We start from the raw sequence: 25044 nt of genomic DNA on the forward strand, positions 1-25044 counted from the left end.
ATGGCTCTGCTTGGCTCTCCACAGGTCACCCATGGGAGGCTGGAATCCGGCCCCAAGCTGGTGGTGACAGGGTTTCTACCCATGCTTTTCATATATCCTACTCTGGAGCTTGCAAGGGGTTCATGAGCTAGTGTATCTATCTGTGTGTGTCCGGGTGGTGTATAAGGGGTCCTGGGGAGGGATCATGTGGAGGACAGCAAGCCTCCTTTCCCTCAGGGAGATGGTGGTAATGTTTGTGCTGCCCCATTGGACTTGTGATGGAGACCTGGCCACAGGACTGACTATGAATGTGTGGTTGGGCTATGTGGGAACCAGCCTCCAAGTTAGGGAATTTGAGGACTCCTGAGGCTGCTACTGTAGCCCAGACCAAGAAAGGGCCTCCAAATGACCATCATCCAGGTATGGCCTCCTGTGACTCAGATGTAGGTAGCAGTGTAGTACTAGAGACAGGGTGGGTGGGTGCCCATGATGGTGGAGGATGGTGAGGAACTGCCGTCCTGCAGTTAAAGGGGAGATCTGGTGCCCATGGAAACCCACTGTGTGGTCACGGGCAGTACATGGGGGTGACGGGGGCTTCTCTCCATAACAGGGAAGAGATAGCAAGGTGACAGGGACAGACAGAGGCAGGAGGCTGAGAGCCAGGAAGCACAACCTTTTTCAGATCTCTTCTTGGCAGGACCCAAGGGCTGCCTGGTCAGTGTGTGAGATCCGTGGCCACAGCACAGTACAAGTAGAAAGCAGTTAGTCTCTGGTCTTTATTTCAGGGTGTGTCTAGATGGGGGTTCTGGCAGCGGCCACTCCCGAGTCTTAAAGTATTTCTTCAAATCCTTAAGGCGGAGTGGGGGGAAGTAAGGCCCGATTCGCTTGCGTATCCACCACTTGCTCTGGGCAGCGTGCTGGCCCCCGGGGAGGCTGAACTTGTATCGGTAGTGTTCTCCTCGGATCCACCTGCAGGGCGCAACATGTCAGCCTGTTGTTGTCTCTGCTTCCCCCAGGCTCCTCTACAGCCCAGAAGGCAGGCCTAGGTCCCTTGCGGTCTGTGGATGGAGCCCCATCAGCCTCATGATCAAAACATTCCCAAGCCTGGTACAGATCTGGGATGTAAAACAGGTACATTTGGGTTCCATACTGTATCTTGGGACTTGAGGGAGCCCCTAGGTGATGCCATGTCTCCACGACCCACCCTCTCCAACTTGTCCTACCAGGGTGTGCACAGGACACAGCGAGCCTTGACACTGTGGGGGGCATGCTATGTCAAAAAGGGTGTGGGTCTGGAGGCATCATTGGTTGTGGGTGGGGCTGCCATCCTTCCTTCTTCTGGTGTACAAACCTGAGAGGGTAAGTGTCCCTGAGGGAGGGTGGGGCTGTGGGATCATGAGCAGAGAGCCACACTGGATTCCACAGGTGGGCACCAATAGGGTAAGGATGTGCCTTGGAGATTGCCACAAAGTCCCTCTTCTCCTGAATCTGGGGTCCTGACCCTACATTTCCCAAGGCTGGGGAGGGCAGGGGTGCAGGGCCTCCGGGAAGGCTCCTGTTGTGCCATCATTCTATCTTCTCTGGATCGGCCTTCTTGGCTTTCATTCTCTTCTCAAGTTACAGTCGAAGGCCTAGGGGGCTGCAGGGCCTGGACATTACTTACAGCCAAAGGGGGTGTGGTGTGGTGGGGGCAGGGGCCTGGTCAGGGTCCTGGGAGGTTGAGAAAAAGCCAGGGCCTGGTGCTTTCCCTGGCAGGTTTGTGGAGGTACTGAGGAAGACTGACACTACTCCTGGAAAGTTCTAGAACCTGGCTGTGCTGGTTAGTTTTTATCAGTGTGATACAAAGCACTGTCATCTGGGAAGATGGAGCATCAGCTTCTGAGTAGCCTGTATTGACTGTCTATAGGTGTGTCTGTGCGGCGATTAATGACAGGTTTGGGAGCTCAGCACACTGTGAGGTGTCACTCCCAAACACACTATCCTAGGCTGTAGAAGAAAGCTATGGGGAGCAAGCCCATGGGTCTCTGTGTTCCTCTGTGCTCTCTTCTTCAGCTTCTGCCGCTAGTTCTAAAGCTCCTGCCTTGGCCTTCCCTCAATGATGGCCTATAACCTGTAAGCTTTCCGGAGCTGTTTTGGGTCATGGTACTCGTCAGCAATAGAAAGCAAGCTAGGACACTAACTGTAACAGACTGTTTAAGATCAGACTCAGTGGGCAATATCTTCCAAAACTATACTGGATATGCCAGCTAGGACTGGACATGCCCACCAGCCAGGCCTTGACACGCTCAGCAAGACTCATCACTCCTCCCCCACTATCTGTATTCTTTTGGTCACTTCAAGAATGTTAAGTAAAGGTAACTATTTGGCATGTGGCCCTCAGGTCTGGCTTCTTCCACTCAGCACGGCCTTCTAGATGCTTACAGGTGCTACAGACCTTGTGGGGCTGGGCAGTAAGCAGTACCCAAGGCAGGAACACCTTGAGGCAGGCATGTCCTACGGCCTGGGAGGACTATGTCTGGGGGACCATGCATGTCTGGGCCTCCGTGCCACGTTCAGCTCCTGGCCGTCAAGCTGCTGTGACTGTGTGTAAGTTTTATAGGAATCTGTCTTGTACCGGGTTAAATGGCTGTCCATGAGCCCTGGCTGGGCTCAGCTGGGCTTTCTGTTTTCTAGGACCTGCCAAGCAGTCCTCCAGGGAGGCTGTAGCGCCTGCCTCCCCAGCAATCCTGACAGTGCCCTGATGGCTTTATGGTGTTCAAGCTGATATCTCTCCTTGTTTCAGCCACACGGAGAGGGTGGTGGCACCTCTCCTTCCAGTCGGATGACACCTCTCTGATAGCACCTCATGCTTCTCCCTGCTCAGATCCTTCCCACACACCCTGCTGGCCCCACATGGGTGGCACACTCTAGGTGACTAACTGGTCCTGCTGCTTGGCGGTGCCATGTTTCCTTCAGGTGCCTGATGTTTCACGCTATGCTGCTGTGTGAGAAAGGGCTCCCACTGCAGCTGTGGGCTCACTGTGGCTTCTTCCAACTCTACCATTTTCTTCCCATAGTTTGCAGCTTTGTCATGGTGTGTGTCCTATAGTAAGGGTGCCCCAGTCCCTGCCTCTGACGGTCTTTATTGTTAGTGTGACTTTCCTATCCTTTTACTTCTGACTGGTCCGTATCCATTTGAGGTGAGCCTGCATGTATGTGTGTGTACCACACATGTGTGCCTGATGCCAGTGGAGGTCAGGAGGGTGTTGGGTCCTTTGGAGCTGGAGTTACAGAGGCACATGTAGGCACCGGTACTCAAACCTGAGTCTTCTGCAAGAGTAGTAAGTGCTCTGAAATGCTGAGCTATCTTTCTAGTCCCCCACCCTCTTTTCCTTTTAGGGATTCTTTTTTTGAATGCTGGAAACATAGATCAGTAGGTAAAGTGTTTTAAGTTTGATTTTCAGAACACACACACACACACACACACACACACACACACGCACACACACGCACTCACGCACGCACGTGCATATATATATATGTCTGAGTATTGCGGTGCACACTTGCAATCCAAGTGTTGGGGAGGTAGGAAAGAGGGGATCCCTAGGGCTCTCTGGTCAGTCAGCCTCACTGAACTGGTAAAATCCGGACCTGAGTGGGCTTTGTCCCTCAGTGGCAAGATAGTGGCTCTGACTCTGGTCACTCAGCCCCTTCACTGTCTCCAGTTTCTAGATGTTTCGGGTGCCTTGGTGTGCATCTCTCCATGATTTACCGTCTGGGGGTCCCTTTGTTCACTGACCTCCAGGCTGGGGGTTTAGGGGGCTTCCACCAACTTTGGGAAATCTTCACCAATGCCTTCCCAGCCTCACTTTCCCTCAGGGACTCTGCAGATCCCCACTCTGGTTCTTGTTGCTATTCTAGCTCCACTCTGCTCGGGAGCTCAGCTGGCTGCACAGGCCACGGCTGAGTTCTCCTCTCACGGGCCACAGCTGCCTTCTTCTTCACACCCCAGTTCTCCCCGCTACCCACCGAGTGCTTCACCCTAGGGACTACACTCCTCGCTTCTTGGTTCTGAGACTCCTTTGGTTCTCCCTCTGTCTTCTGCTTCTTTGCTGACTCTTTCCATGAGTCTTGTGTTCATAATCACCTCACGATTGCTGTGGAGAATCAGCTTGTCATCCACTGACTGTCTTTTCCCAATCAGTTCAATGTCTTCCTGATTCTTGCTGTGTTTTTCTCAGCAGTTTGGGTGTTAGGGATTCCAAGTCGGAGCTGAACCTTTTGTTGTGTGGCTTCTCCTAACTCCACACTAGAAGCCTGGACTTTCTATCTGGCACCCTGACACTCTCAGGTAAAGGTGACAATCTAAGGCCCCCACTGATCACATGAAGCCAGGCTGGCACTGCTTGCTGTGGTGAGTGTCTGGGCCACCACAGGGCCTTCCAGTGAGTGGCTTCTCCTTTTTCAGAGTTGAATCCACGTGCTCCTGGCTCTTCCTGCTAAGTTGGGCCATTGGCTCCATGGTTTTGGCGGGATTACCATTGCTGTTGCTTCTGTCTCTCCAGTGGCTCGTCTCTCGGCATTTGCTGCTGCTTCATCTCCACAGACAGGAAGCAAGGCAACAAGAAAAGCTGATGCTGTTGAAGGCTGGTGCTGGGGGTCCCGGGGTCCCCTCTGGGCCCCTGTCCCCATTTTTCAAAGCTCCCGTGTTTATGTTATGGGCAGCACCCAGGCTCAGGGCAGGGTAGGGAGGAGTCTGTCCCATCCTCTCATGTGGAGACTCCAGAGTCACCACTCATTTGACAAAAGTCACAGCTGGCAGTGGGGGCAGGCTGAGGTCACGTTCGGCTCTGCTACCAGGCAGAGTGTGATGATGGCCCTGCTGCTGGATCGTGCTCTGTGACATTCACTGTATTTCAGCTGCCTTGCACATATACTAATAGGAAATGTCAATTCTGTACTGAGTCACAGAAAAGGCAGTATCTGCCTGCAGGCTTCGTTTCCACAAGGTACACCTGACCACACCCTCAGAGCCTCTGGCTGAGTCAGGTGACCTCATCCTAAGCCTAGGCCTTCCACCTATACCTGGGAGGTGGAACACAAACCCAAGACAACAGCCAGGAGGTTGGTCAGCAAAAAGCTTTCCTGAGTCTGGAAGGACACAGAGCTCTGTCAGAGATGTTTGGTTACTAACAAACCTAGGAATGTGTATTCATTTCAGTGTGTGCCTGGTTCAGATATCCTGGTGACTGCAGGGTGCTGGACAGAGGGGAGGGAGGCTGGTGGTCCATGGGGGGGGGTGTCCCACATCCCCAGTGCCACAGTACACAGTGTGAGGAGGCACTTGGCTGCATCCCGTGCCTGGGCTGCCACACTCGCAGCTGCTCGCTGCCCCTCGGCACCCCCTCCTCACAGCCTCGACAGCTGTGGGCAGCTCCAGGTGCAGCTGTCCTGAGGCTTCTCCAGAGAGAGACAGGACCATGTTTTCTGTCAGCATCAATTGTGGGCAGGGCGCAGGGGAGAGACGGGGCCAGTTCAGGACTGCTCAGTTTTCTAGTCTCTAGTTGCTCCTGAATACCACAGCATGTATCAGGGTGCCCAACCCAGGCCCTAGCGGGTACTGCCCATGGAGCACAGACTGCAGTGAATAAAGAGACTCTTACCTGGGAGGGGCCCTGCCCTCAAAGGGGTTAAGGGCGAGTAGGGACAGGGCCTCAGCGTCACCAGCTAGGAGCTTACCCGCCAGGTGAATGATCCACTCGTTTTGCTCATAGGTCTGCAAGGACAATGTTTGTGAGGTTGGGTATGGGGACAGCCACTCCTCGGTAAGCTGGCAGCTGCCGTGGTGTGGCCGTTCCTCTGCACAGCCCTTCCTCTCCTGTGCTCCACAGCCTGGCTGGAGTATGGCATTGGAGTATTGGGTTCCTCTGAGGCCCACTCTTCAATCTTCCAGGAACTGCCTGCTTCTAGCTCTTTCTGGGGGGGGTCTCCCCTGAGGGTCACTCACTCATGGCCCAGCCATGTTTTCTACCTGGCTACTTGGCCTAGCCTTAGGTGTGACCTTGAGTGGGATGAAGACAGAGGCCTTGGATCCCACATGACCACAGCACTGGCCTGGGCCTCAGGAGACCTGAGCTATAGGCAGGAATCTTTTCCAGGCAGGTCTGGGTCAAGGCAGGGCCTGTTCAGTGCCTTGGGTGGGATGCAACTCTAAAGAGAGGTTCCCCTCCTCTATGACCCTCTTGGTGGGAGTCTGAGCACCCTTTGCAAAGAGCAGGCATGCAGGGCTTGTCTGTGCGAAGAAGCGCGTGGCAGGTACCTGGAAAGCTGCGAACCACATGAGCCAGTCCAGTCGGTAGTGGTATGGAGAGATAAGGCACGGCCGCCTCCAGGGGTCTCCTGGTTTACACTTGAACTCGTAGTCCTCCCACACTGCATCAGGTGCACTGGCGTTGGGGCTCGCTGTGCCCTGCAGGATCACCTCAGTCCGCTCTTTGGTGATACTGGGGGAGATGAAGGCAGCCAGTGAGTCTACAGGATCTACCTTCCCCCATGTGGAGGGTGCTGCCTTGAGCTCATGCTTCCCAAAAGTGTGTCGGGATGAACAGAAGGGTAGAGCCCAGTGCCAGCCAGCATGCCTGGCCCATACCTTCCAAAGGCCCCGTAGGTGTTGACGATCCTGAGCGGGTTGAAGGAGGTGTTCATGACCTGCCTGGAGCTTAGTAGGTTGATAACCACGGGCACGCTGAGCCAGGCCACCAGGATGCCCAGGGAGATGTTGACCACCTGCCGCACCAAGCAGCCTAGCCCGAGGGTGGGGGTGGGGGGATTGGTTCTCACCAGCCAGGCTCCTGATCCCAGGGCAAAGCTGCACTATCCCTTCAGAAAACCTTGGCTGCTATTCTGCCATTCCAGGCTCAAAAAGACATACCCAGCAGGCAATGTAAGCTGCTGCCTCCCAACCCATGGGCTGGGGAAGGTGCCCTGAGCTGCAACCTGTTATGCTGGAGCTAAGAACATCTCCTGAAGCCAGTGTGAAGAGTGAAGTGTGACTGCCTAAGCAGGGGCCCCAGGAGTGGCTAAAGGGACAAGTGACCTTGGTCCTGGTCTGGTAAAGGACCCTAGAAGCAGACGCTCCCTCTGAGGGCCTATGGTACCCACCCTTCTCTTCTGAGTGCTGTGACTGGTGGGTACCCAACCTTCCTACATATTCATGAGGCTTAGGTAGGAGGGTCATGGGGCTGGCAGGGGTGGGGTGGGGTGGGAGCTGTACTGTTGGTTTACCTATGTATCTTGGCTTGGGCTGGACCCTTTGTGTATCTTCCCTCTGCATCTCCAGGACTTGCTTCTTCAGGCCTCGAGGTCCTGAGGGAAACAGGAATCCCAGAGCTGCGTCGTCGAAGCAGGCAAGGCTGGGCACGATGGTGAGCCAGTTCAGGAAGCTCAGGTTCCCGCTGATGATGAGGACTACCTGTGGGTGCAGAATCACAGTGTGATATGCTTGGCACCCGGGGCTGTCTTCCTCTATGTGTCTGTGCTAGCTGCCCATGCATCAGTAGCCCAGCAAATGTTCCAGAGGGGGTTCTGAGCCCCTCTCTGTCTGTCTCAGCTCTGATCCCGAATCCTCTCTAAATGTGTAGGTCCCGCTGAGACCCCAGGTGCAGAGCCTGTGGATGTAGAACCCACACAGGAATTGGCGAGTCCAGGAAAGGCTGTGGAGGCTTTGGCTTGGTCTATCCATGTGATGGCCTGAGCAGCCTGGGCTCCCTGGGACATACCACAGGGACATCCCTGGGACAAGGCCGGCCTAGTGGGAAGGGCTTGAGGTACAGACCTTGCCTGGAGGTGGTACATGAGAACCCAGAGGGACCTGGAGTTCACAAAAAGCAAAACAGGAGTAGGACACAACACAATGGCCTAGGGCCGAGACCTGGAGGACAGTGGCAGCCGGCCAGGAGTCACAAATGAGAGGGACCGAGACTGGGGAGCCTGGCTTCAGCCTAGACCTCTAAACAGACTGAACTGATATACTGATCACATGGTAAAACACACCCGCACTGTGTGCAGCTCAGTGGCTTCCAACGAGGCTCACACCATGTGGTTACCTTAGTCAGACACCCCTACTCTGAGACATTCTGTGGAGCCTGACAGCAGTGAGCACCCTTCACACTCTGATGATACTGTTCACACTCTGATGATACTGGGCTCCCTCGAGCTTCACAGAATGAGAGCTACCGGGTGGATTCTGGGATACTGTGGAGGGTCACCCCATAGGTGACATCTACCTCAGAGTCCTTGCTTGTGCTCCTGAAGTAGGCAGGGCTTGCATTGAGCCATGAGGTAGGCCTATGGTGACCCTTTGACTACTTTCCAAGATGGCTGCCACAGGGCTTCACACTCCCACAAGTGTCGGAGGGAGAGGGCTGTAGGCTTTGGCTCAATACTATCAATATATGGTGGTACCACCTGGCTTGCAGCTGATCACCTGCACTAATCAAGGCCCTGCTACTCAAAGGTGTCTCATCTCTCCTGTCCCCTGAACACTTGGGTGCCTCATTGCGGAGCATGAGTACCCTTGTTGTCTAGGTATACCATGATCACACGCTGCCCACCTTGTCATTGGGTGGCCGGAAGGTTTAAGATTATGGAGTTTACAACCAGAGCTTTCTATACTATCTGAGAAGCCGCTACCCACTCCACAGTGAGACTTCTATGGGCACAGGGCCAGTTATTTCTCTCCTCCCTTTTTGGTATTCATTGTGGATGGACATGGTATATATATATAGTATCTAGACAGACAGGCACTATTTAGGCCTGCTATGACCTAGGGAGCAAAGAGTGGGGTGGGGTGAGGGCAGAGGAGGCAGCCCTGACTTCCCAGGGACCGAGGGAGATGTGCGAAGCTGGTTGAACTGTCCTGGGAGCCCAGGGGACAGAGAAAGACTTAGGAGAGCTCCTGACCATGGTCTCAGTAAGATTGCTCACTCATACCAAGGAATGCAGACCCTGGTTCCCTGGGGTGTGGTGGAGGCTATTTATGTACCTGTGGAAGACATCTGAGCATCCTTGTCTGTTTCTAGAAGCTGTATCAGCCTGCCCGTTATCTTCTGTGACTAGCCTGGTCTGCAGTATAAAACCTCACTGGACAGCTGGACATTGCTCTCATATGGGTCCATCTTTTCTTGGGGGCCAGTGAAAGAACCGACGTGGTTCCAACCTCTTTCTCTTCTGGCTCTGGATTGACTGGATCACGGGGTGCATCACTTTCATGCCAGGTGCTTCTGTGATCTGTGCATTTATTGTTTTCCCCAACTAGGGAGACTTGAGGGAGTGACTTGCTTATGTTCCTCACTCCAAGACTTGTTTCATGTGGACTGGATGCTCGTATAGCTGCATCTCGATGCTCTACCGTCTCCTGGTCAGCCTCAGCTCTATTCTTGAGTGTGTGTTTGTGTGTATATGTAGGGGGCTGTTGTGTCCACTCTCACACATTCATTTAAATGTATTGCATTTAAAATGTCATCCATCCACATGAAACAGAGTCCTGGAGTAGGGAACGTGAACAAGTCAGTCTCTAGAGCTCAAGTTAGCGATAACAGTATCAGATCACAGACACTCAGGAAATCACGACCATACTCGGCTTGAAGAAGCAACACGGGTCCAGATCCAATTTCCAAAACCATCGAGAAAGACATCACGTGGAAGAGGGACAAGAGTTGCGATAGAGAATGAGGGACCCACACAACTGGAGCCATGTGTGATGGAGATCGAGGGAAGGACACCCTTCTGAGGGGCCAGAAGAAACTGTCAAGCAGCTAGGTATGGTGGTCCATGTCCCAGAAGTCAGCATAGGAGGGCTGCAAGTTCAAAGCTAGCCTCAGAAGAAGTCCATCTAACAAAAAAACCAAAAAAAAACCCCAAACAAACAAGAATAAAGACAGTCCCCACAAAAAACAGTGAGCTGAGTGTGGCGGCACAGGCTCTGTAAGTTTGAGGTCAGCCTGCTCTACAAAGTGAGACCCTGTCTTAAAAAAAAAAGTGAGAGATGCCCATCTAGTGACTGTAAAAAACAAAATGAAACACTCTTCAGACAGAACTCGATCTCTGGAGCTAACCAGTCCACAGTGCTAAAAAGGTGAAATGCATACTAAAACCTAGGTCTTTGGGGCTTGGAGAAATGGCTCACTGGTAGAGCACTTGCTGTTCTTGGAAAGGACCCAGCTTCTCCCAGCACCTACGTCATGCAGCTTGAACCTGCCTGTGACTCCAGCTGCAGGAGATCCGACGCCCTGTTCTGGATTCTGTAGCATCTATACTCACAGGTGCACAACTCCACTCCCACCTTATACACATATCTAAAATATCTTTAAAACTTTAAGTCTTTAAAATTCTTTATAATAATAAAGAATGTATCATGACTGTGATCACTGAAAACAATGGGTATACAAATTACCCTGTAACACAGAACTCTGTTTTTGAGACACGCTCTCTAGGCCCAGCTTGTCCTCAAACTCCCAAACTTCCTGTGTCAGTCTCCTGCATGTGAGGTTACAGGTGTGTGTGCTTGGCTTACTTTGATTATCATAGAATAAGCATCGTATGTGGGAGCCTGACTTGGCTGAGGTATATCCAGCTAGCTGACAGAGCACTATTTCGGGGGTGTCTGTGCAGGTCCAGAAGAGAAGCATTTGAAAACCAGCCAGAATGATGATGCTCTGCCCAATGCACTGGGCATCACCCACCCAGCATGGGTCTGGAAAGAACAAGAGGGTCCAGGAAAGGCCCATCTCTTCTCCCAGAGCTGGATGCCCACTCCTTCCTTCTCAGGCCTGTGGATGTCCCTTGTCTGTGGATAGACAGCACAAAGACAACTGCCTTCCACGGTTCTTGGTCCTTGAGTTTGGACTGGGACCAGACTACCAGCCTTCTTGGGTTCCCAGCTTGCAAGTGGCAGATACTAAGACTTCCCAAGGTGCAACATGCTGGGTTGCTGCTCTCCTCTGATCTGTGTGCCCTGTTGGCTTCTCCTCTGTGGACCGAATGTGTGAACCGTACTTACTCCTTACACAGAAGTGGCATACACTTCTGTGTCAGGATCCTCCCCACTTAGCTTTCAGGGGCACGTGGCAGCCCTTTATTCCTTCTTTTTCCAGTCATGGTTATTTTCATGGAAAGCAAGGGATAGCACAGTGTTTCTCAGGCTCTCAGTGTCTGCAGATGCTGCTGAATGCTGCTGGAGGAGGGGCCTCAGGTGGTACCCAGTCACTATACGGCTACAGAGCATCCCATTGGGCTGCAGGCTTAGAACCTGTTGCCTTGAAAGCCGTAGCCACCACCTTCTTGAGGGACAGTTGGTGACTTTGAGTCCTCACTAGTCACTGCTATCCTTCCGCCTGTAGCCACCTCAGGCAATTCAAATAATCTCTAGCTCCTGAGCAGGGAGGGAGGCTGCAACTCAACACCTTAAGCTGAGGCTCTGGCTGACCACTCTGCTAAGATGCCAAGTCTACCTGCTGTAGACATTTGTCTGCCTCTGTTCTGGTGAGGCATGAAGCTATTTTCAAAACTCTCCCCACTCAGGTGGGAAATCCCAGAGAACCAAGGCCCACAGAGCCCACTTTGAATGTACTTGTTGTGGAAAAGCCAACAAAAGCAACTTGAGGAGGGAAGGGCTTGCCTCATAGTTCGAGGGTGTACAGTCCACCATGGAGGGGAAGGCATGGCAGTGGGAACTCGAGGAGCCTGGGCGCATTACGCCCGTGGTCAGGAAGCAGAGAGAGACGGATGCTGGTGCTCAGCTCCCTTTTCTCCCTCTTTGTTTTTCATCCAGTCTGGGACTCTAGCCTGTGGGATGGTGTGACCCCACCACCGTGTTCAGGGTGGTGGGGTCTTTCTTCCTCAATTAACTCTGTCTGAAACATCCTCACGACACGCTCAGAGGCATATGTCTCTTCAAGCGGACTAGTCACCTAGAGCCAAGGTGACGATGCAGGTTAACGATCACCAGGTGAAATCCTGTTTCTAATAAGCACCGAGGAGAGCTTGTGATGGTTCACCCAGGTGGACAGGTGGTAGCTGCGCTCAGGGGTCAGGCCCGTTCGGCCCACACAGCGTCCCCTCCCCACATGGCCTATTTGTTCAGTAAGGCTGGAATTCATCATGCATCACGGTCCAAGTGCTCCAAAGGGACCTTATCTTTCTTGTTTTTCCTCCTAACGTCACCTCAGCCTTCTCCTCTGAGGGAAATGAATCTCGTCCCAGCCCATCTGTGTTTACCCCTGGCCGGCAGAGTCCTCAGCGAACTCTCAGTGTGCTCTGCGGATGACCGGCCTGGAGCAGGGCCCTCCCTGTGCTGTGGATCGGGTGAGGCTCGGGGACAGCAGAGGAAGATGAACGTGTGTTGGTGGAATTTAGCCCCAGAGAGGTTATAGCAGATGTTCCAGGCAGATGCAACATGACCCCAAAAGGAAGAGGGGAGATTTCTGGATGTCCCTGCTGGGCTTGCAGTTACCACAGAGGACACATTCTTGCAGGAGCTCGAGGGGACCTTCCGGAAGATATGTATGTGGTCATAAGAACCTTCCATACAGGACATGCATGCAGTCACAGGGACCTTCCACAGAGGACATGCATGCAGTCACAGGGACCTTCCATACAGGACATGCATGCAGTCACAGGGACTTTGCACAGAGGACATGCATGCAGTCACAGGGACCTTGCACAGAGGGCATGTGTGTGCTCTCAAAGAATTCAGGTAGCCCCATGAGGCCTTAACAGTGGACTCAACCTCAAAAGCTGTCTCTCCCAAGATCCTCTCCTGCTTTCCTATGGCCGAGTCTTAGGCCTGACCCCACCTCCTTCTTGTTCCTTGGTGAGGACTGATACTATGGTGGGCCTCAGATGTCCTGACCTAGCTCAGCAGCGGAGGCTGACCATACCGCCCCTTCCGGGGTCATCCCCGCCTGCGGCCTTGCAGGGATCCTGGGAGCAGCTGTGTAAACCGAGTGTGGGAGGAAGTGAGTGAACTCAAGCTCTGGCCCACAGGAAGGAACACAGGAACCAGTGGGTCAGGGTGGGAGCCGTGTCGCTCCACACCAGGCTGCACTCGGGTGCCACAGCATGGTGGGCACTGTGTGTTGGCCATAGCACTGCATGGTCAAGAGCGTGCAGTCACTCCCAGCACCTCCCACAGGAGCTCTGGGAAGATAGAGGCCATGCCCTGCTCAGCCCAATCCTGTACTCCACTCTGTTTGTTGGGCAGGAGGTGTCTCAGCTGGATCTTGAGGACATGGGACCAGGCCTGGGGAGAAGCCACAGCCCTGCATATCTCCATTTCTCCTAGACTTTGTGTGGCCAGTTCTATGTTCTGCACTATGAGAGTCATGTGGAGACTGCTAGCCAGGCATCCCCTCCTTGACAGAATAAATGCCGGGGATGCCCTGCTGCCTCTGCAAGGACTACAGGAGTTAACAATGGCTCAAGGTGGTTGGTAGGTTCTGGAGGGTGTGGAGTAGGCCTTTTCATTTTCTAGGGTCTACCACATGGGGGTTGCTGCGAGAAGCTTGCCCCACAGTCCCTTGTACACAAGGAAGAGGAGACACCTGAGCCCTAGGAGACCTCAGCACTCAAGGCATCTGCTATGCCCAGATGCAGGCTCTTGATACCTGTCGCTGGCACCTGTGCAGCTGGCTCTGCAGGAAGCCATGGTTCCCAGCGTCATGGCAGCCCTGTCTCTGCAAACATGCCTGGGTACTTAGTGTGGAGCACATGTGCCTGTCTTGATCCTCACTCCCTGAGGCTCCCGGAGATACCCTGGAAGGCCCAGTCTAGGCATCAACTTCCTTTCTAGGCCAAATAGGTCCAGGAGCACCCCACCACCCTACCCAACCTTATACATGGGTCAGAACAAGATGGAGACACATTTGAGGATATGGCTCTTTCCCCACATCTGGCTCATCCAGCTGGATGGTCCTGCTTCCCAGGCTGGGTAGGGGTTGGGTGTGGGGGCCAGTAGGGGGCATCCTTTTGCCATCTCAAGATTAGCACTGTCTGTGGCCTTCAGAAAATGCATGGGAAACAGGCCCTCCATGGGGATATTGGCTCTGAGGAGCTATGAGCAGTTAAGCCATAGGGGGGATGCCAGGAGCCCCAAACACATGACTGAGAGACGCTGGCTGGAGAGATGACTAGAGATGGCTGGAGAGTTGTGGTCCCAATTCCAGAAAGCTTTGGAAAGACTGAAGGGCAGGGGTCAGTGCGGAGGAAGATGAACCAGAGTTCACCAAGGACTCTCAGGGGAGGAAGGCATCACAGCGATGGTGCACAAACAGTCTCCAGTCTAAACCCAGAGAACAATCTGTGGACTTAGGTGAGTCACGGGCATTGTCACACTGCCACGGTGCACCCCATCAGTGTGAAGTGACTCACAGTGGGGACCTGGGGCACAAGGAATTTTCTTTGATCTCTGCGTCACTCCTAGAAGTATCCCAATTAAAATACAGAACAAAATGGAGCTAACCTATTGGCGCACTGGGTGCTGGTGAACAGGAGGGGCCAGAGATGGCTGAGTAGCCAAAGGTCAAAGGTCACTGTGGCAAAGGTGTCAGTGAGGCTCAAAAATCTGCTCACAGCCAGTCCTGATTTAAACACAGCCCTTCGTAGAGAGGAAGGACATGAAGTGAGAGACAGGCTCATGGATCCAAACTTTGCACTGAGGAGGACGTGGTGTTCCCTCTCCCCAATTACTAGTAAATCTGGAAATAGCTGAAACAGCCAAAGCTGCTTTGAGAAGGCTGTCCTACAGTCATGGGCCGGGGCACTGCAAGTCTCGAAAGCTTTGCTCGGAAGCACACCCAGCATTGCCCAGGCTCTGAGAACAGACTGCCTGGATCTCCATGGACCCTTCAGAGAGAGGGGCTTGTCTTTTGAGTAATGCACCCCGACAGGGAATCCACACTCGGCTTACACTAGGCTGGAAAACTACAGACGGGTTTCTCTCACTGACAACCATGCAAAATCTAAAAGAAAACACTGGCAAATTAGCTCCAGCAATATATTAAAATATCCGCAGCATGACCAAGCTGAGTTTATTCTAGAATATGAAACTCGCCCAGGCCAAGCAGCAGTAATGTAATTCATCTCATTAGCATATCCAAGGGGGAAAAAAACCAGCGACCCTCTCCTGACTGATGGAGGAATGTCAGCCTCGGTCAACATCCATTCATGACTGTAAATGGAGAACCAAAACCACAAGATGACCCTGGCCTGGCAGTGCAGGCCGGTCATCCCTGCTGCTGGGGAGGCTGAGGAAGGAAGACCCTAAGTTTAAGAGCAGGCTGGACAACTTATTGGGACCCTGACTCAAGAAGCACGGTGAGGGCGAAGCAGAGCGGCACGTGCCTGTGTAAAGGCAGGCGGAGGGCACAGGTTTCTGGTCAGGGTTACATGGCAAGACTCTGTCTTAAACAACTCACCCCGATTCCTGGTAGAAAGAAATGTAGAATTTTAGGATTGGATTTAAGAACACAGGGAGGGTGCATGGGGCCACAGTGTGCCTGTGCAAGGTCTGTGTTGCTGCCCTTGGGCAGCTCCCTGAGGACAACCAGACACCACTGTGGGCTCATGGAAGCCAAGAAGGGGACCCTGGAATCCAGACTGGATTGGACACAGTAGGGGCCTTGCGGGGGTGGGGTGGGGGGTGAGATGAAGCTGGAGAGGCCTCTCCCCATGGCCATGGTGCTGGCACAGAAATGATGAGGCGGGCTGTTTTCCTCTGTAGACACATGGGGCCCTAAGTGGTGGCACCTTGGCACAGCCTACCTGGAAAAGGATCTGCAGCACCCCATGAAGGACGCACATCCGCCGTCCGAGGAAGAGGAAGAAAGGCACGAGGAGCTCCAGGAAGTGGTTGCTGAGTGTCTCAAAGCGGTGGAACCACCATGGTGACCTGTGCAGGTAGTAGGCCATCGGGTTGGGCACTGGCTGAGTCTGTGGGGACAAAAGCGGGCCTTTGAATTACCAGCCTTGATTGACTGGGGGTGGGGGAGTTACTGGCCTGGCTATGATGAAACCTGCTCTCCAGCCCTGTGTATGTGCAGCTTGCCCAGCCTGTTCAGACTGGGGGATTTCTGTGAGCAGGCTATTTTTGAAGCAAAAGCAAATTTTTGGTTCTGTTTTAAACCCTCAGTCTCTATAGGCAGAAGTGTAAACTACAGTTGAAGGAGACATCTTGAAACACTTGTGAACAGATGAAGAGTCTAAAGATACAAGAACCAGCAGAACTGTGGGTGGCTACTGCCTGGGGCTCATGGCTCCCTGAGTTGATGGTGACCTGCCATCCAGCACATGGTCCACCTCAGGTCTCCCACCCACTGCTGGGCTCCATGGGCCCTGGGGTACTTTTGCCCTCTCAGGGTCTCCAGCAGATCTATGCACACTTGTGGCATAGGACACGGGCTTGAGCATAGGGGAATTTGAGTCAGGGGACAGGGGTCACAGTAGTGGTGGCCCTGAACAAACAGGAACAGGAAGTAAAGGAGGCAGAGAAGGGGCTAGAACAATGCTCGGACAACAGAGCTTTGCTGCTTCTTAGGCACAGTCCTCTTGGGATTTCACCTTGGCTTTGGGGCACTTAAGGGACCCACGTGTCAACTCACCCAACCATAGGTGTGGAGCCCCTGCTAGAATACATCCCCTCAAGGCTTGGGTTCCTCCATGTGCCCTGCCCCATCCCACGCAGGGATCTTGCTACTTGAACCATCCATGTGATCACAAGAAAAATAAACAGCTTAGTAGGACAGGACAGAAGGCAAGCTTTTCATTTAACAAGCGAGCTTCAGGCCACCCTCCACTTAGCTCCGTGGGGGGCACCCCCCTTTTTAATTGTTTGCCAACAGAATAAGCAACTAGTCGAAGCATAGTGTCCCAGTAGCCCTGTGCCAAGAGACAGAGGACATTGCAAGATTTCTGTCTGCCTGTCCCAACCTTCTCAAAATACTCTTGGCTTGCTGCCACCACCCTGGGATGCATTTGCAGCCCTTGTCACTGTCCCCTGTTGGACTGACTCTGGGAATCAGTGTTGAATTCCACATCTGCTGACCTTGAAGACTCTGTCCCGACTGGAGATGCCGTCTGTAGGGGAGCTGTCGATGGATGGAGTGGTCCAGCACTTCATCTATTAGTGAACTGTGTCACAGCCTCCGGGGCCTCGACACTCCCAGATGTCCCAGCATGTTGGGGAAGCAGAGGACTGAGGGAAGGTGAACATGGTCACATGCACACTGGCAAAGGAGAGAACTGGGGAAGACATTGCTTCAGCTCGGTATGGAACAGTGCCTGTGAAGTCACTGTGTTTCAGATCTGTACAATGTCTACCAGCTTGCAGTACATGTACTACAAAGAGGGAAACACGGGGACCCGGCAGTGACCTCAGCTCAGCAAGGAGTCTATGCAAGCTCAGTGAGGGCAGTTGCTGGGGAAGGGATTAGAAACTGGGTTCTATAGGGAGAAGGCCCCCACCCCAGTCCCGCGGGCTTTCCTGTGCCAGATAAATATGAGAGTAATAACGCAGAAGGCAGTGTTTGTGAGCAGTGACTACCGGCTTTCTTGGCAAGATGGGTCACTCGATTTTCCAAACACTCCACCTCTGCTGAAGGCATCCTGGGGGAGCATGGCCTTCCTTGATCGGTGGGCCAGGCCTGACTGTCCAGCAGGGGCTGTTCTGTGAACTGAAGCCTCCTGGTGCAGGCCCTAGGGTGGCAAGGGAGGCTGTAGCCTCTGTGCTCACTGTGCCAGGGAAAAGCTCATTTCTGTTTCTGTGAAAGCTGCGGAGTAGGTAAGCGTGGCTGTGGTGGGGGTGGCAACATCGCACCCCATAAAGCACAAGAGAGCGCAGAGAGCTCCTGACATTGCAGCCTGCTGAGGCCCAGCATGATGGCTCGTCAGACAGCAGTGACGAAGTGTCTCAACAGCCACCGTGTAGTCCAGACCTTGGGCCACAGTTTACAAATATGCTCTACAAAGAGACGATTTTATGTAAGAAAAACACAGGGAAACACAGAGGGCGGAGATACCTAGTTGGGGATCTGGAGGGTGGCGTATCTTGGGGAGACACAGGCCTGGGCTGTTCTCAAACTGGTCCTTGACAAGAATGGAACAGAACAGAAAAGTCTGTTCCTCCCCCAGAGACAGAAGAGCACACACTTGGGGTTGACCATGAAGGGAGCACCTTGTTGCCATCCTGAGGACAAATTTATTTTTCTTTCTTCTTTCTTCCTTTTTCTTTTCTTTTTCAATACAAGGTCTCTCCATGTAGCCCTGGTTGTCCTGGAACTCATTCTGTAGACCAGGCTGGCCTCAAACTCAGAGATCCACCAGCCTCTGTCTCCATCACTGCCCAGCTGATGATAAATTTCATAATTATCAAGTGCCATATGTTGACTCAATCACTGACGACTCTGCCCTGCCACAGCCCTCAGCACTGGCCAGTCGCTGGCCATCTGTGGGCCGGCCCCACCTGGAGCTCAAAGGAAGGTGGTGCATGGATGCCCAAGGCAGGTCCAAACCTCTGGCTCCAGGTTGTTATGGGGTGAGTCGCCTCTCTTACACCAGAATACTGCTTACCACTGAGACATGACAGTGCCAAGTTCCTCTCTGGAATGACTCACAGTGACAGTGAGGCCTCAGCACAAACAAGGCCACCATGTTCTAGGAGCAGAACAGACCAGCAGCCTACGGATCATGGTAATTAGCTTTTGGTGACTGAGAGCCAACATGGTGGTCACTTTGGGATGGAGTGAAAGGTCCGGCTGCTGGCTGCTTCCCACATCCCAAGGTGACTGGAGGTGAGGAGGAGGTGTGCTCACATAAGGATGGCCACTCAGATGACCCAAGCACTGTGAGCCAGAGGAGGCAATGTGGTTTTCTCTGTGGTACAGATTACCACAGAGGACGGCTACCACAGTCCCCCACTAGATGTGCACCAAATGGGTCATCTGAGAAGGGAGTCCGTGCCCCCTCTCCTCAAGCCCCAGCTGGCCAGAGGACTGGTCTTCACCAAAAGAACACAGGCAAGAAATGTCTCATGGCCTTATGAAGCTAGGTTCGCAAGAATGGTCCCTCCATGAGGAAGGACATTCCACTGTGAGAAAAGTTACCTCCGTATGAGGAAGGTCTCAACCCTGTGAAGAAGGCTGTCATTTCAATGTAACAAGGGTCTCCCTGCTGTTAAGGAAGGCCGCTTCTGTATGAGGAAGCTCACTTTGCTGTGGAGGAGGTCATGTTGCCGTGTGGACAGCCACATGCTGCAGTGCTGATGTCCTGAGAGGAAGTGGAGACCCTGGCATACTGCACTGGCCTCCCCTGATGTGTGGGTGGGCCTGCCTTATGAAGTATAAAACAGAATCTCGCAGGACCTGGAACATCACATCCCAGGACCCTCGAAGCCTGAGGTGGGAAAAAGAACGATCCCTTCAAATTCAAAAGTGTATGTGACTGTAGCAGGTTTGCAGTCCTTCTGTTTGCCTTACGCAAGAAGCACATGCGTTTTAAAAGCCATTAGCCTAAAAGCCAGCAATACTGGAGCTTTGGCTTGCACTCCTGTTTTGTTTTCATGTGAATTAAGACTAACACATTTAAAATGTTGTCAGTTCAAGCTTTGGATTCAAACATATAAAGGTGTAATTCCGAGGCATCAGCAACTGAGGGGGGCAGGCAGGGCACAGGGGAGCAGAGTGTTCACTTGCATGCTTCTGCCTGAGGCAAGGCTGGTGTAAATCACTTCAGGATGTTCTGAATGATTCCCATGGAAACTGCGAGGAGGCGATACAGAAATCACACAAAAGGTAACAGAAGAATTTACATTTACACCAGTAAAGAAGCGCTTGGCAGGTTTATCCGCAGAAGCGGCTGAAGAGGAAAGGGTGTGTACATGGAGACAGCAGTGGGAGGCGAGATGAAGGGAAACGAGAAAAAAAGAAATTAAAGGGAACAGAGCATTAGTGACCCGAGGGACAACTTTAGGCAGTGTACCACACGTGTACCACATGTGTAACACACGTGTAACCCGAGCCCCAGAAGATGGTGCATATGAAACATGGATGAAACCCACAAACCCATAGATACAAGAGACTCAGCAGACCTCAAGCATAAGAAACAGGAAGAAAATGACGCCACCCTAATCAGACGGGTCAAGATTCATGTAAACGGAAGAGAACCGGAATGAAGATGTGCTAGAGGAGCAGAGGAGGATTCCTCCCGGGGAATGACGCAAGTGAGGAGACAGAGCATCCGCGGGGCGCTAGCCTGTCAGCCCAACACTCTCCACTAAAGGGGAAACAGACAGTATCAGGCCACATGCTGAGAGATTCCACCTCCTACAAGCGGCACCAAGAGAAGGTGAAGGAAGCTTTGAGGTGGAAGGAAAGCAGAACACTGGAGTCTGCAAGTCTACCGAGGAGCAAGGGCTGCTTGCTGCTTTAACTATCAGTTTAGCCTGTGTGTGTGTCTGTGTGTGTGTGTGTGTGTATACGCACACATGTGTGCATCCCACAGGGCATATGTGAAGGTTGAGGACAACTTTCTGGAGTCAGTTTTCTCCTACCACTGTGTGTTTGGGGGATTAAACTCAGGTCGGTAGGCTGGCCTGACAGGGGCTTTTTACCTGCTGAGACATCTCACTGGCTCTTAGGCATCTTTAAAAGATATGAACTTCAGATAACATAGTTTACGATGTATAAGAGCAATCAGTATGACAAGAGCAGCGGGCGTTGGTAGAATACTGTTGGCACGCTCCCTCAGAAGGTTAAATTAGTATCACTGGAAGGTGAATCGAGGCGGTCATGGTTATGTCTTATACATGGACACACACAGGCATAGGTACACACACACACACACACACACACACACAGGCATAGGTGCACACACACACACACAGGTACACAGTGTAAATCCTAAAATGACCACAGAAACAAACAACAAAGAATGACACAAAGTTCTAGCTAACAAGCCAAATAAGGACTAAATAACCAAATGAATAGAGAGTTAGCCAGTTACAGCTAGTAAAAGGGGAGAAAATAAAAGCCACAAAAATAATCAATGAATCCACAAAAAGTCAGAAAAAATATGAAAAGGAGATGGGAAGAGAAAATAGACACTGAGATGACAGATGGAGACATGTCTGTCCCTGAGAGCACAGCTGGAGCAAGTGGCCGACTCCATCCATCAGCCTGGTAAGTAAATTAGACCCAGTGACATGCTGCCCACGAGCAGTGACTTTGAATGTGAGGACATATTCAGGCTAAGAGGTAAGGATGAAGAATCTCCACAAAGGCACCTGTCACAAGCAAGCTGGAGCACGGTGTGGGACGAAGCAGAGAGCGAGGGAGGGAGCAGGAGTGGAGGGGCAGCCTTATGGCGCCCACGAGTAAGTAAGTACAGCAGCACAGACATTTACCCCAACACAGCTCCAAATACAAGCAAAGGGGACAGAACTACAAATGAGTGTAGACACCCAGTTTTAACTGGAGAGTTCAATCTCTCTCTCTGAGCAGACAGAATAAGGAAGAGCACAGAGGATTTGGGAAGTGCTGTCAACCCACGCCAACCTTGTTGACCTCTGCCTCGCACAGGCTCTTCAGTGCTCAACAGGAACGCCCCCTCAGGATGGACCAAGTCCCGGACCACAAAATGGATTTTTGAAAAACAAGTTTTAAGAGACTGGGGCAAGTAAAGCATTCTCTCTGACAGTAAAGGAATTACATGAGACACCAGTAAGAGAAAGGTGTTAGTAATCTGTTAAACTCCACCTCCACAGTCACCTGGCAACAGCCAGGTAGCCCTGCCTACTATAAAAGGGGCTGCTTGGCCCCTCCTCTCTCTTGGTCCCAAGACCCCGTGCCTGCAGGTTGCCGTCTCCCCTCCCCCTTCCCTTCCCCCTCTCTCCACATGGTCATGGCCGGCCTCTACCCTCTCTACTCTTCTCTCTCTCCTCCCACTCTCCTACTCTCTTAATAAATAAACCTCCCCTCGTGGAACCGGCTAGTCTACTGTGATCCGTTACAAGCTGTGCGTGACCTTTTAAAAGGTATCTGGGAAATTCTCACATATTTTGAAATGGAATTACACACTCCAAGCTTGGCTTCACGTTCCAGTGTGAATTATGTCACCTAATTCCCAGAGACACCTGGGATAGTGTGTCACCAAACTAAGTCCAGGGTCACAGAGTCAGAGGGGCAGTCTGGGCGTTTCTGCCCTCACCTCTACTATGACAGCAACGGCCTCAAGACCTTATACCTGCTTGTCTTGCCTCTGATGAGAAGGATGGAAATCACCATAGAAACTGACCCGGAGATTCAAGACCACCATCCCTGGGCCTGGGTCTGGTGCTTATCCTTCCTAGTGACATGAGACACAGGCCTGACTCTGGCCGTGGTATGCTCAGGCCCAGAACGCATATAAGACAGTTTCTTCCTACAAATCAAAGAAGCTGCTAGTGGGAAGCACATTAAGCCACAGCAATCAGGCTGCTGGATACAGCAGCCACAGCTTCTATAAAGCTAACATTTACAGCTTTCCTGGGGAACGTTAAACCTTGGTACAAATTATTCCCAGATCAGTGGGCTCCTAAATTGCAGAGCACTCAGTGACCCTTGTCCAATTACAGCCTAAGACAGCTGGGAGCATGTGTCTCCCAGTTGCAATGAGAAACAAGATCTGCTGGCTGGAGGCTCACACTTGGTGGGTTCTGGGTGCAGGAGAGGAAATGTGGTACTGCACTTGGTGGTGTTGAGTTTGTGGGAGCAACTCTAGCCATGGGCTCACACATGTATGTCTGTATAAGCTCCAAGGGATGGATGAGGGATACTGGTCTTTATGGGATCAGGAGACCCTGCTGGGCCAGGCCAGCCATGTATTAAAGAGCTAGTGAGTTCTTGCCATGCATGGTAATATACACCTTTAATCCCAGCATGGGAAAGACAGAGGCAGGCATATCTCTGAGTTTGAAGCCAGTCCAGTCTACATAGGGACAGCCAGGACTACATAGAGAGACCTTGTATCAAAAACAAAACAAACAAAGAAATAGTTCTTATAGCGTTGGGATCCAAGCCACCTCAGTGCCCAGGAAGGAGCCTCACATATTATGTGGGATGAGGCAAGCCAGAGGCTTTGGCCTATAAAGCTCTATCCCAGGAGAACAAGCAGCTTGATGCCCATGCGGCTACTCATAGAACCTGGGAGGCATCCAGGCCAGAGGGTACTGGCTTGCAATCACCAACCCTAACTACGAGGCCTTCCTGGGCCTTGGGTGAGGACAAAGAGAAGCAGGAGCAGCAGCTGGTGAGGCTGACAGGCAAGTGTCTTAGCCATGTTCTATGCCTGAGGCTATGCCAAGATGGCCGGACAGGGACTTGTGCCATTTTATTCAGCGCCTCTCACATATGGTAGCTTCGGGAACAACCACAGGGCATTTGCACTTGCAAGAGCTACAGGCATGGGGTCTTGCACCAGGGGTGTGTGTGTATACACTCTGGCCCATGAGGTAAGTGGCCTCTCTTGCTCAGGTGCGCATCTAGTCATGGACACCACTTCTTGCAGTTTGGCAAGGGAAAGATTCTAGTGCTGACCACCAGGAGAAAACACACTGAACTGGTACCCAGACGATGTGTCAAGTAGAGGAACTGAGAGTTCAGAGCCCCAACCTTCCAGCAGAACAGGAACCTCCCTCCAGTGGACCCACTCTACAGACAGCCGGACTCCACAAGCTCATGGGGGCCTAGGCCTGTGGCCAAGAGGCCGAGCTCTTTGGATGGGAGCCTGGTGGGTGTTCCTGTGGGTATGAGGACGGGGCATAGAGTCTCACCAAGCCCAGCTTCTGAGGGCTGCTATCCATTGTCCTGAGGTGAAAGAATGAGACAGAGAGATGCCATGTACCACCCCCACCCCCATACATCAAATCTGCAGCAACAGAATTAAATGTATCCTCTCAAACATGCGTGTGACCTGACATGGGTTCAGATGACAGCCCCTCCCGACGTCTGTCATGACTGAAGCAGTGGTTCTGCTGCCACCATTCAAATCACTTTACATGTATTTATTTATTGTGTATGCATGGATAAATGCCATAGTGCATATGGAGATCGGAGGATAAGCTGAGGGGGGATCTGTTCTCTCTAACATGTGGGTTCTGGGGATTGAACTCCAACTGTCAGACTTGGTGGCAAGCACCTTCACCCACTGGGCTATAACTCCTGTAACTCAGGCATCTGAAATGCTCTGTGGCATAAGCATCTCAGCATGTGGCTTTCTGAACTCTTGGAAATGGTAGTTTGTTTAAAAGAGTGGAATCAAAGACTTGGGCCTTCATGTGCCCACAAGGCTTTGCCAGGTACAGGAGGCTCTATGGGGCCAGGACCCTGAAAATCATATTGGCAACTGATTTCCCAGAGTCTTTGAGTACACCTTGCACTGAAAGACCAAGAGAAATGACAAGATGACAGAGGTCCCTGCAGAGAGGTATTGGCCAGGGCAGAGATCACTTGCCCCAGATTAAGAGGAAACAGATTCAACATGGGAAGAAATAGCCCAGCTGACCTGATCACACAGGCCAGCCTCATCTGATAGAGTGTTCCTCGTTTCTCAGTTCCTCCTGACTAGTAGGCTGCCTGGAAGCCAGGGCTGTGGAGGCAGGTGTGTGGACAGTGAAGAGTATTCTGTGTGAGAGGTAGCATCCTCAGGTCCCTCCTTCCCACGGTGCATCCCTCCCAATGCCTGCTGAGGGACTGGCAGATGGCATCTTCAGGCTGGGCTGCCCCAGCTCCCAGCATGTGGGGGGAGCATCTGAGACACATGCCCACCCCCAAGTGCTTGGCACCCTCAGGAGTTAGTGCTATCCTTGCCGAAACCTGGGGACATTGTTCCCATCTTTAGAGATAGGAAACCTACACAGGAAATGAAACCTCCTACACCGAGGAGACAGAGGAGTGACTACAGTGATGCTAAACAAAGCTGCCTGTGGGCACAGACCACATTCCTAGTTAGAGAGAGGAGGGGCAGAAGAAAGCCGCAGACCCAGGTTCTCAGGCCCATGCA

General features: G+C 52.4%; 1 protein-coding gene across 2 annotated transcripts in view; it reads right to left on the minus strand.

Annotated features, from left to right (window-relative positions):
• Window positions 1–736: 736 nt before the first annotated feature.
• Window positions 737–25044, minus strand: part of Lmf1 (lipase maturation factor 1) — an 84848-nt gene continuing 60540 nt past the window's right edge. For both annotated transcript variants that reach the window (XM_028760769.1, XM_028760770.1), the window contains 6 exons: window positions 15778–15945; window positions 7243–7429; window positions 6608–6761; window positions 6278–6461; window positions 5622–5734; window positions 737–948 (listed from right to left, as the gene is read on the minus strand). In XM_028760769.1, the coding sequence (XP_028616602.1) occupies window positions 756–948; window positions 5622–5734; window positions 6278–6461; window positions 6608–6761; window positions 7243–7429; window positions 15778–15945 (999 nt within the window). In that variant the 3' untranslated portion in view covers window positions 737–755. The remainder of the gene's footprint in view (window positions 949–5621; window positions 5735–6277; window positions 6462–6607; window positions 6762–7242; window positions 7430–15777; window positions 15946–25044) is intronic.

This window comes from Grammomys surdaster, unplaced genomic scaffold (genome assembly GCF_004785775.1).
Source record: "Grammomys surdaster isolate TR1022 unplaced genomic scaffold, NIH_TR_1.0 126612, whole genome shotgun sequence".
In the NCBI taxonomy this organism is placed as follows: domain Eukaryota; kingdom Metazoa; phylum Chordata; class Mammalia; order Rodentia; family Muridae; genus Grammomys; species Grammomys surdaster.